Source organism: Microtus ochrogaster, chromosome 10 (genome assembly GCF_000317375.1).
Source record: "Microtus ochrogaster isolate Prairie Vole_2 chromosome 10, MicOch1.0, whole genome shotgun sequence".
Classification (NCBI taxonomy): domain Eukaryota; kingdom Metazoa; phylum Chordata; class Mammalia; order Rodentia; family Cricetidae; genus Microtus; species Microtus ochrogaster.
In genome coordinates this window covers 61218243-61230739 of record NC_022016.1, presented here as the reverse complement: position 1 = coordinate 61230739, position 12497 = coordinate 61218243, and the positions used below count along the sequence as shown (strand labels likewise).

Here is a 12497-nt window from a genome sequence, read left to right as displayed (position 1 = left end):
ATGGGGAAACTGAGGCACACAGAGGTTACGTGCCTTACCTCTGGTCGCACAACAGAGGAACTGAAGAGCTGAAGAGGGGCTCCAGGGGAGAGACCATAAAGAGCCCTGCAGGCGGTGGGTGCTACCTGTGGATTTGGGCCAGTTATGAATTCTCCAGTGTGGATTCAAAATAAAAATCCAATTTACTGTATAATGGTCACCAAAATATGCTGAGGTGATCCTTTCAAAAGTTTGTTCTTAAATGTGTGTACTTCCTGTGTACAGTGTCCTCTCTTCTGAGGTCAGAAGAGGGCAGTGGATCCCCTGGAACTGGAGTTACAGCCTCTTGTGAGCCACCTGCTGCTCTGGGAACCGAATCCAGGTCCTCTGAAGAGCAGTCAAGTGCTTTTAACTGCCAAGCCATCTCTCCAGCCTTGTTTCAAGTTTCAAGAATCAGCTAAATTCTTCAAGTAATCATCCACAGCCTGTCTTTTACCCAACAGCTCAATTTCCATATTACTTCAAAGTCCCCATAAAGATAAAGAATGGCGGGGGGAATCAGGAAGATCACTGGGGAATCAGGAAGATCACTGCGAACTCAAGGCGAGAATCGCTTATGCGGTTCCAGAAGGCTAGGGCTGGCTTCACAGCTCCGCAGTCAGCCCTGTCTCCAAACAAAAGCAAGCAGAACAAGGAAGAGGAGAGCGAGAAGAATAGAAAGAAGGGAGAAAGGGGGAAATGCTGGCCTTCTAAGGACGATGCTGCCAAGTAGCCTTTGAGACTGCCCACACTGAGGTTAGAACTAGAATGTTGAGCGGCGTGTGGCTGGCAGGGAGACAAGACAGGGGCTGAAGTTGGAGACAGATGTAATAGAGGAGGGACTGACAATGGCTCTCTAATATGACAGGGTGAAGTGAGAGGCTGAGTCCATAGGGCTTGGCCACTGGAGAAGGCAGTGAGATGTTCTCCATATTATTTTTGTTCAGGAGCTTGAGTCTCCTACCCACAGTTCCCCCCTGGTCCCCTCTCAACTCTGGGTGCCCTCTGCACCAAACGCCACACCATACCACCAAGAACCTTCCACCCACCTGTAAGTCTCAGCTTGCATTCATTCTAGGCAAGGCTAGACTGCCAGGCTACTTACTACACACAGCCCAGCCTGGGACTGGTTGTTGGGTGGGAGGGTGGGGGGTCATTTATCTCAGCTTAGGAGCTAGTTACCTACTTCTTGTAAACTGAAACAGGGTTTAGCCAGCCACCCAACAGCCTCCACTAAAAATTCTGTTTAACAGTCATGGTGGGCTGCTCTACTGGGCCCTGACCCAAGACTCCATTTGATTAGCTCCCACTATATATAGCAGGGCTGACCATCTGTGAACATGGTCATTTCAAAGGCAGAATAAAAGCTGTTTCTTCTCCAGAGGAGCTGGTGACAGTTCTGAAAGGGTAGAGCCCGGGATGCTGGGAAGAGAAGGGTTCCTCAGTGGAACCCCAGAACAGCAGAAAGTCTAAGGTGGCTCAAGTTTCTTGGAGAAGGTAGCGTCAAAGTGTGGACTTTCTGGCTCACCTGCCGACTGTGATTTTGCTAAGATACTCAACTTTATCCTTGGGGGGGACTCAAGATCATAGAATTGGGATGTGTCGTGAGAACTATCTAGCTAAAGTTCTCTGTAATGTATGGAATGCTGGCAAGCATCCCATAAACGTTAGCTGTCGATGTAAAGCTTCAGCAGGCACAAAAATTGTATCATTTATGTCGAATGTGTGTGCAACATGCATGTGTGTGCCGTGTGTGGTCAGAAAACAACTGTGGGAATAGCTGGTCTTCTCTTACCGTGTGGACTCTGATTGAGCTCAGGTCTTTAGCCTTGGTGGAAAGCACCTTTGTTTGCTGAACCCTCTCACTGGCCATCAAACATGTATTTTTTTTTAAAATCACATCTCAGAACTGTTATTATGGGGAAGAGGCTCATGTAGAGGTTAGAGGATGATTTTGTGGAAGCCGTTTCCAACCTTTTTGTGGGTTCTGGGGATTAAAGGGAGTAGGTCTTCAGGCATGTGTGGCCAACACCTTTCCTGCTGATCCACCTTGTCAACCTCTGCAGTATTTTAAGCCTCTTTCTTGTCTATTTCCCATGCCTTACACAGTTCCCTGTTTAATGGAAATAAGCTTTCTGTGGTAGTACTGAGCCCCCCCTTTTTTGGGTTATTCATTCTCTCTCTCTCTCTCTCTCTCTCTCTCTCTCTCTCTCTCCCTCCCTCCCTCTCCCTCTCTCCAGGGTTTTTCTGTGCAGCCTTGGCTGTCCTTGAACTAGTGTTTTATACCAGGGTGGCCTGGAACTCACAGAAATCTGTCTGCCTTTGCTGGGATTGAAGGTATGCACCATCACCAGTTTCTGGTTTTGTTTTTAAGATTTAATTGTGTGAACGCACACATGAGTGCCTATGTCCTTAGAAGCTAAAGCATTGAATTCCTTATCCTATGTGGGTACTAGGAATGTAGCTCAAGACCTGCCAGAACAGTATATGCTCTTAAGCCCTGAGCCACCTCTCCAAGTACTCCCCACCCCACAGGCCAGCTCAGCTTCATTGAATACTTAGAACCTAAGTCTCCTGGAAAGATAGTAAGAGCAGACAGTCTACCCTGGAGGGAAGGATGCTGCTGGGCATCAGGAGGCAGAAGCCAATTAGGATGAAAACACTATCTTACACTAAATTCCAACAGTTTTTTCAGAAAAAGATTTTAAACTAAAAACAAATCTATTTAAATTATGTGTATGTAAAGCTGGTTGTGGCATATGACTTTAACCCCAGCACTTGGGAGGCAGAGGCAATGTAAGACCAGCATGGTCTACCTAGTGAGTTCCATGACAGCCAAGACTATATAGCAGGACCTTGTCTCAAAACTAAAATGAGAGCCAGGCAGTGGTGGCGCACGCCTTTAATCCCAGCACTCAGGAGGCAGAGACAAACAGATCTCTGTGAGTTCGAGGCCAGCCTGGTCTAGAAGAGCTAGTTCCAGGACAGGAACCAAAAGCTATGGAGAAACCCTGTCTCGAAAATCCGAAAAAAAAAAAAAAAACCCAAAATGAATAGGTCTGTGTGTCACATGTAGGTATGTACATGTGAGTGCAGATGCCTACAGAGGCAGCCTGATAAGGGTTCTGGGAACAAACCCAGGTTCTTTGGAAGAGCAATAAATGATCTTAGCTTCTCTTCAGCCCCAGAAGATTATGAGTACATGTAGCATGTGTGTATGTGCATGTTATGCACAGGTATCCAAGGAAACCAGAAGATTCCCTGCAGCTGGACTTACAGGTGCTTGTATGCCACTATATGGATGCTGAGAACTGAACCAAGTCTTCTCCAAGGGCAGCAAATGCTCTTAATGACTGAGACAACTCTCCAAACCCAGGCCAACAGCTTTCAGGTCATCCAATTCCATGAAAGGAGTAAGTGTGGAACACACCAGGCTATGTATTTCCTTCAGTCTGAACATGTGACCTTACATAGCTTTGGCAAACATGCATTTACAACTTTGGCAAATTCTAGAATTTAAGAGGGGCATGTGGCCTGAAGGGTAAGAACACAGATCTGAGTTTGAACCCCTCATTATTCAAGTCAGTAGCTGGTTGTAGTCATGCCAGGGCCAGCTAAGGACTGGAAGGAGCAGAGGCATCACACTAGCACAGGAGCCCAAGACTCGTCCCCAGAAGCATCCACCAGGCTTCACACCAGTGTCCTGAATACACTTGCTTCTCCATCTAGAAAACAAAGGGATCGGAATGGGCTGCCTTCCGGGACCGAGAGGAGACATCCAGTGGGCTCAACTTCACCTGACCCATCTTCCCCAATAATCAGGTAGTGTTTTCTTCCTTCACGAGTCTGGAAACCAGCACGAGGGCCTCAGAGTGGCTATTCCTTGTCCTTGTCCACTGTGGACCATGTGGGCAAACTAGTAAATTCAAATAGTGAAGGATTTATATAGCTGCAACTCTGTCTAGGTGAGCACCAGGTGACATGTTATCATCTGGCCACTGTGGGAAGGGGTGGGCCAGTCTATGATCACCCACCCTGCAATCAGCTCTTTATGGTGCCAACCGATCAGCTAGTTCAGCAGAATCAAGTTCTTTCTGTGCCACAGCCCCGTGTGTCCACTTGTGTCCATCCTCAACAGCGGTCTCAGGTTAGCAGGGTCACTACTCGGGCTTGTGAAGTTCCATCAGGTCACAGGAGTGTCATCCTACTGTGGGAAGTTTGCCCACCCCATACGTGGACAGTGTCCTTACATAGCTTTGAGAAAACATCCCACTCACTCGGTGCCTTGTTAAAATTAACAAGGATAAAACAAAGAAAAAAGTAATGAGTTCTATGATTTTTTTCATCAAGAAAACTCTTGTTGAATAAGTACTACAACATTTTTATGCCTTAGGGGTAACATTTAAATATAAAGTAGTGGTTCAGAATAAAGCCAGGAATTACAAAACATTTGTTACCGCAAGCAATTTTAATACAAAAGTGTGTCTTGTTTTTAAACAGTTCATTGGTAGAGCTTCAATTTCTCCTCAATTAAAACCAATTGAGATAATCACACAGCAACATGGTCCGAGCTGACGAGGAACAGCAGCTAAAAAATAGGAGCCCCAGACAGCCCCCCTTCATGGTCACTTGGTCAGCTGACTTTATTACACACAAAAAGACGGAAGCAAACGGGACTGGTGAACAGGTGTGCTGGTGAACTCCGTCAAAGGATGAGCAAGTGTTTGTCTTAGGTCCACATTTCAAAATAGGCTTATGGAATTCATTCCTCAATTTGTGGGAGGTTGATCGTATTAAATAAATAGCAAGAAAAGAAAAAAGAAAGAAAAAAGCAGATAAACAAATCTGTAATTCACAGTGCCACCAAGGAGTCTCCCTCACCAGGGCCTGAGGCCTGGTGAGCACAGGAGTTACTGATGGCTAGGCTGGACAGTTGTTACAAATCAGTTTAAAACCCCAATGTTCTGAAGTTTCCTTTTACCCCTGAATCCTAGCAGCTATGTGCCTTTAACATCCAGTACTGAGACTTTATTTTAAGACAGTATTGCAATGAACTCTTTGCTGTATTATATGCAAAAGCTATCTAGATGAGGTTCTGTCTCTTCAGCTAAAATTCCATGACAGGAGAACAATGGAAATGCAAGTGCCCTCTCCTTAGTTCTTGCTAATTGAGGTGTCTGTGATTTAAAAAGAAGAGTTCCTTAAACATTGCGGAATTCTTATTTTTTAATATAATTTATCTTGCTGATATAGCAAGTTAAGTTTATAAAGATGCATTTAGGAATACTCCTAAAAGATAAAGCAGGTTTACAACCCTGCGCCACATGAACCCTATTTAGGCTTTTCTTTTTAATACACATTTACGTCTTGACCTTTTGTTTTCCTCAAATATTTCATCTCTGGGCCCCATCCATTACAGGGTTACCAGGAGGCAAATTTTATCTACATAAATATTCACATGAAAATAGTAACTTACAAAAAGGAAAAAAAAATAAGGCAGCTTCATAACACAATTATTCTTTTACAATTTTAACAATATAACTTCTCCCGTTCAGAATAAATATACACCCAATGTATGGAGCAGGATTCAAAGTGGATATGGTATGGGGTGCTTGTACAGTGTTATCGCTTGGGACCCGGAGTCCTGGGGGAGGCAGTGGTGGTCTTCTTAGACATGGTTGGGATTTTGGAAGGTTTGGTGAGCCCTCTTCTGGAGCTGCCCTGGCCCCCTGCAGCGCTGCTCTCAGAAGTGTCTGAACAAGCTGACTGAGTCTCTAGAAGGTCAAAGTCAGACGCATCGCTTCCTCTCCGGCTGCTGGCTCGACTCCCGGCCCGGCTTCCAGCCCGACTCCCAGGACGGCTGGCGGACTTTTTAGGGTCTGGAATTGAAGAGTAAAGCAGGGGATTTAATGGAGAAGGCATGCTATGAAAACACAAGTGACCGGAGGCCAAGAGGTTGCTGCCAATAGCACCTGATTTGCTGAGTGGCCTCGGGGGAAACCACGCCATTCCGGACCCACACTTCATCAGCACAGCAGGTAGTGAGCCCGGTCTGGTTTGTGAGGCTCCCTGTCACCCTGAGCAGCAGAAAGCAAAGCCACTCGGTCACCGTGGCTCAGGGAGGTGAAGGATGAGGTTGCAGCATATGTGAGCAGATGGCAAACGGAGGTGCAGGTGGAGAACTAAGAGGTCAATTTTTAGGTTCCCAGGAGGAGCTGCAGTCAGCCAGCTTCCACTTCCCCAGTTCACTAGCAGGCATAAAAACACGGCACCCTGGGAAAGTTGCTAACAGTTTGCATTAGCTCCAGTGTTGAGTGTAGGAGGTCAGAGTTCGCTGCACTGACAAGAAAAGCAATGGCAGCCCAAAGAGTGCAAGTGTCTTTCTGGGCAGGACATCAAGGGCTCATCCTAACACTGGCTCCTGAGAGGCTGACATTGCCCAATTCAAAGCAGCTGGGCTATTCCTCCCATCCTCAGCCCTGGGTATGGTGGGTACTTACCTGCCCGGTTAGTTTTGGCACCTGTGGAAGCTGGAGAAGAGCTATTGCTGGTGTCGCCAGCAAGGGATGTCCGGCTAGAATGGAAAGTTGGTGTTGGCCGTTTCAGCTTGCTGCCTGTCGATGGAATAACCTTCAAAATAAAAGGTCATATTTACTTGATAAAATCCTTGAAAAGTATGTAATTATATTGTCTATTTAAAAGTCTCTTTATAGACAACCATTTGAAAAAAGCAAATTAAAAGTCCAGGAAAACAAAGATCAATTCACAAAATGCCCTAGATCATAGATTTTTAAAAAAAATATTCTCAAGAAGAGGTTTCGAGGTCCAATTAAAATCTTCGGAGTGTCTTCTAATGCCTGCTATTCCCTAGGAATGGCGGCCTTTCAGTGCTGTTATCCTGCTGATCAATCTCCCTAGAAATGTGAGATCTTCAATTAGTAAGACATCACAACTACAAATGAATGCTGGGTAACAAGAAGAGAAACTCGAATAGCCTGTGTCCCAGGATGCTGGGGCAGCAATCCAAGCAACAGCCACCTGCCATCAGCACATGCAACAGATGTCAAGATCTCTTCATGAGACCCTCAGGAGATGAGGGATGGATCCGGTCTCTCCATTTCTATCACACACCCTTCTGGTTCAGCCATCGTAGCTGTCTGGGCCTCCCTGCTATTTGCCCTATATCCTGGGAAGTCTTGTCCCCTTGTTCTTAACTGAGCCCACACTGTTACTGTACAATAGCCTTCCTCTCCAAACACATGCATGGCTTAGACCATGTACCTCAGGGCTATGTTGAGAGGGTCGAAGCTTTCTTCCACTTCTGTGTTTCTGCTTTTAAGGATAGCATTTTTACACCTGACGTACATATCTGCTCATGGCCTCTTTGTCCCACATTAAAGCATTAGTTCCATAAAAGCAGAAGCTTTTGTTTTATTGATGTTCTTTCACATCTTTGCACCTACAATTATGTGGCTAAAAAGGACTCCATCCCCATTGCTGGATAAGCCTGACCTGAATAAGAGCTGCATCTTATAACTGCTGCTATTGCTGTATTCTTATGTGATTCTTAAAAATATCATACTGTAGAGAAAGAACATTTTAAAGTCTGTTTTAAATATTACTATGACATGGTATACACTTCCAGTTTTTTTCCTTGAAGTAAGTTGGGTAAATTGTTTTCCAGAACCTTTAAGATGCTTATATAGATAAGAGAGTAAAGCACCCCATCTCATTGTGCAGGTTGAATTTCTTCACAAAGGAAAAGCAAAAGCGACAGGAAGTGATTGATACTCAAGCAGGAACTCTCCTGGCCACCAGGAGGAGCAGCACCAGTTCCAAGAGCTATCCTTCCCGAGCACTGCTGCCTGGAGCTCACAGATCTGGCGCTTCTGGACTGGTGTTCTAATCTAGGGCCTGGCCTGGCCACAGAGTACCGATGAGTAAAGAACTTGCAATGAAGGGTTATATTGTAAGATAAGACAAAAAGGGACATCTCAGAGTCCTATGGAGTCTGTGTCATGAGCAACACTGACACTTTCCACATTTGGGATTTCAAAGGAGCTGGAAATCCAGAGGGAAAAAGCAAGGGCAAGCTAAATCTTAGGTTCTCGGGGAGTCAGCAAGATCTTAAGTTGAGGCCACAAGTTCTCAGCTGGAGTTTGACCCAGGAGTGGGATAAGTCCACAAGCAGCTGTTCATTCATGGCCCTGGCTTCTGTGCTCAACCAAAGATGGCACCGTGCTTGGAGGGTTAGAGCCCAACATTCTCTGCAGGGGCTGAGAGATGCAAAATATGCTGCTAGTGCACAGCCCCCCTGCCCAGGTTTTGTTTCAGTTTTTTTTCTTTTCCTCCTTAGAGGCAGGCTCTCAATACATGGTCCACATGGGCTTTGACATCAGACCTACGGCCTCAGCCTTCCAAGTGCTGGGATTATAGGTGTGTGCTACAACACCTACCCATGTTTTGATTCTCAAATACTCTTCCTCCAAAAGTGTTCAGGTATTTTAATGGCTCTATGTGAACATGCTTAACTGTTGGTATGTGTATTTAAATCAAAGCTACCTAAGCCAAGGAACCAAGAAGGTGGAACTGGAGCCCCAGAGCAGTGGCCACTTGTAGGGAAACTGTGCTTGACTGGAGTAGATAGCACCCATGCCTTGGACCCATGTGGCAGCACCAACCACCCTAGGGAGGGGTCTTGCAAATCATTCTCCTGTTCTAAACACATAGAACATTGATGAACATGCGCTGTGGTTTACTTTCAGGTGTTTATAACTCGTCTATGTAGCTGACATTTGGAGATTTCAAGAGACCTATTACAAGTACTGTCAACAAACTAACAGCCAGGAATGACTGTCATCCTGAACAAGTGTTATGCTTAAAAACTTATAAACTGCCAAGCAATCTTGTTTTAGGCATCTCTTACTCATCTCCAATTTTGTGAATCCGAGTTAGAAACTCCTGAAAACGCTTGGCCAACTCGATCAATCAGCTGTGTCAGCAAGCACCCCAAAGATGGAAGAGACTTTGGCCTCATGTCAGGAAAAAGAGCTGGGCTGGTTCTTGGCATGAGTGAGGGCCTCTTCATGACCGTGTCCCACTCAGCAAAGCCATACTCTACCTCAGGGCTGAGGAGCTGGAGGTCAGGACAATGGCTGTCCCTGACATGCGTGCCAGCTTTACTGTTTACCAACCAGGGTTTGTCATAACAGCGAGAGAACTGAAGTGGAGTCTGTGGAATGGAAATCCAAAGGGAAGGGCGGGAACAATTGAAAAATCGAACAGAAAAGGGAGTAAATTGGGGGAAGGAGATGACAACACTAAATTTTAAAGAAACAGAAACAAATAAAATACATGGAAGTCCAATAGACCGAGATGGAGCAGGTAGAAAGGTATTCTTCACCTATAGCTCGCTGTACCAACAAGCTCATCTGTCAGCTCCAGCTGCACAGACAGTACCTAGACTTTCCAAACCAGTGACTTAACTCTGGACAAGTTCCAACTCAAAATGGGAGTAAGATGGAAGAATCATTTCTGATATAACCAGCCTGAATATGCATTTTACAAAATCCCTTAAGAGTGGTGATCTGTGCACTGTGGGGGTTTGGGCAGAGTTGCTCTACGTTTTTATGTTCTTTTCCTTGCTAGTCTTCTCAGGGGCTGCCCATCAATGAATATCTACCAAGGTGGGAATGGGAAAGGACAGCACAAAGGAGGTCAGCACACACCTTGGTCCCGCTGGCTGGGGTGGCTGGAGAAGAAGGCATGGACGTACAGCTGTGATTACTCTGACTAGCACTTGAGCTGGAGCGAGTGGGAGAAGCTGCTCGGGAAGAAGGCTTGGACCTTCGACCCCGTGATCGGAATGGAGTCATTCCCTGGGATGCCCCTTCTGGCAGGATGAATTTTTCTCGAAGCTCTATGTTAGTTCTGCCTCGTGCTAAAAAGAAAACAAACACACATACATGCATATAGTCAATTATCTTGTTTTTTTTTTTAATATTTATTTATTATGTATACAATATTCTGTCTGTGTGCATGTCTGCAGGCCAGAAGAGGGCACCAGACCTCATTCCAGATGGTTGTGAGCCACCATGTGGTTTCCGGGAATCGAACTCAGGACCTTTGGAAGAGCAGGCAATGCTCTTAACCACTGAGCCATCTCTCCAGCGCTATAGTCAATTATCTTAAAAATGTATCTTGGATAGTCATACAGTTGCTTGACCCCACAATAACAGTATGGTATGCATAGGTTTTATACCACCTATGGATTCTTTAAAAACAGCTTTGTCATGTTCTGACCCACAGCAGATACACGGGCTAAGATCTTAGCTTGCTCTAACGAGCAAGCCTATCAACAGAGGACCACCCACTCTGCTGTCATCATCTGGCTTTGCTGCTATCCCCTGGGGTAAGCAAACTGTAGCTGCCAAGGAGACACAGATGCAATAGGACACAAGCCTCTGACCTTAATCAAACTCCTGTTTTCTCTCTCATAGACATGTGTACTTTTTGCTGAATTTTTGCAAGACATACGGTAATGATATAGTGGAGAAAAGTGGCATTAAGACTCTTCCATTTGAATTCTGTCAATAACAATCCTAATGAAAGGGGTCCAGGAAGCCAGGACAGTAAAGATGAGGACAGATTCTTTAAGAAGTAAACATGTAAGGAGAGAGAAAGACCAAGACCGTGCACAAAACTGCGGGTGAGAATCCGTTAGGTAAAAAGCTGAGAGCAGCAGGAAGCTGGAAGAGCGACTGCAGCAGGAGAGGAACTGAAGGGGAAGACTCGGGAACAGTAGTGAAGGCTAACCGGTGCTACTTCAGGGTCTTCTGGAGCTGTGAGACCAGACCTTCAAATACAGATGCAGTCAGAGCTATCAAGTACAGTCAGAACAAATGTTGGTGTTAAAGACACCGCTAATTTAAAAGAAATACTTCCTCCTGAAAAGATCCTTTGATTTCTCACTGGACAATGCCCTGTAGTAACCCTGGACCTGCTTGTCTACCTCTAGAGGTTCATTTTAAGACTATATTATACCTATTTAGCAGGCAGTAGAGGAGTCCTAATTGAGTAAACATTTGATAGTTCCCTTCTAAACATACTGCCTGAGGGAAGAAAAAAAAATCATCAAAGGATACAAGGGGAAGCCTTGGGAATGGTAACTAGTTGGGGACAGCCACATTTAAAATGTTTTAGAGAAGGCAATAGGCAGGTGGTAGCATGAACGAGCACTTCATAGACTGAGGCAGGGAAGATGCTTCAGCCCATGAGTTTGAGACTAGCTTGGGCGAACGGAGCAAAATTCAATCTCACCAAACATAAAGAGGACAATCTATAGTAACGGAGTGATAAGATTATATTCCTCCCCACACTACAGTTCATACAGTATTACCACATGCAATACTACACTCGATTTTCAGAAGCATCTTTATCTCAGTAGACAAAGGGATGGAAGAGCCTACAAAGACTGGTTAAGTCACAGCAGAGGTAGCCTGTTTGTTAGCTATTCTCTTAACCCCGCCTCCATGACATTTCTGGCCATTCTCTTTAAGGCATTACCCGCATCAGCTTATCTCCATGGCATTTGCTGGGTAAAGGTCTACTTTATAACAAGACCTCCTTGGAGATCCAGAAGCCATGTAAACACCAGGTATGGAGGTGTGCACCTGTAACTCCAGAGCTAGGGAGAGGGGTAAGCAGATCCTGGGGGCTCACTGGGTAGTCAGCCTAGTCCAAACAGAAAGCTCCGGGTTTAGTGAGATATTCCCATGCCAGCCTTTGGTTTTTACAAGCTTTAGCACACCTCCACCCTTTCTCTGACAAAAACAAAAGTTGCTCATTCTTACGACCTATAGCAGGCACATCATGATTAACATACTGGCATATCTTCATTTCTCTGAGCAACTGTATACATACTTTTAATGCAAAAACATCAGGACCATACCTCCATTTCCGGTGTCTCTCATGTTAAATTCTACCTAACTTCAAGGTATAATTTCATCATATATGTCATTTACTGGTTAAATGCTGCATTTCCAGTTTGTTAAGTTTTAAAAATACGGTTTCTAAAATATTTTTGTACATATTCTGACACTTCCTAAGGATAAATTTATACAAGTAGCTTTTCTGGGGGAGGAGGAGACATTTTCTTCAGAGGTGTAACTACTTGTTGTCTATGCTCCTTCAGTAACCCTAATTAAACTCTGGTTCAATGGGCGCACACTTGCACATGTGTGCACACCCACACACAAAGTTCTAAGCCAAGTATTTTTAGGGTGAGTACAAGTGCCTTGTCTGCATATACATATATGTACCATGTGTGTCTAATGACTGTGGAGGTCAGAAGAGGGGAATCCCCTAGAAACAGAGCCATCAGATGAGTTCTGGAAACTGAAAACACTGTGTCCTCTGTAAGAGTTAACTCCAGCTGCAGAGCCAGATCTCTAGCTCCTTATTTTTACTTTTTAGTGTGT

The 12497-nt window shown here is 45.0% G+C and overlaps 1 protein-coding gene across 1 annotated transcript in view; it reads right to left on the bottom strand.

The window, feature by feature from the left end:
* Nucleotides 1-4354: 4354 nt before the first annotated feature.
* The window catches only part of Macf1 (microtubule-actin crosslinking factor 1), a 342147-nt gene continuing 334004 nt past the window's right edge, over nt 4355-12497 (bottom strand). Inside the window, exons 95-97 of the mRNA XM_026782286.1 lie at nt 9747-9958; nt 6519-6648; nt 4355-5897 (exon numbers count right to left, since the gene is read on the bottom strand). Coding sequence (XP_026638087.1) covers nt 5641-5897; nt 6519-6648; nt 9747-9958 — 599 coding nt within the window. The 3' untranslated portion in view covers nt 4355-5640. The remainder of the gene's footprint in view (nt 5898-6518; nt 6649-9746; nt 9959-12497) is intronic.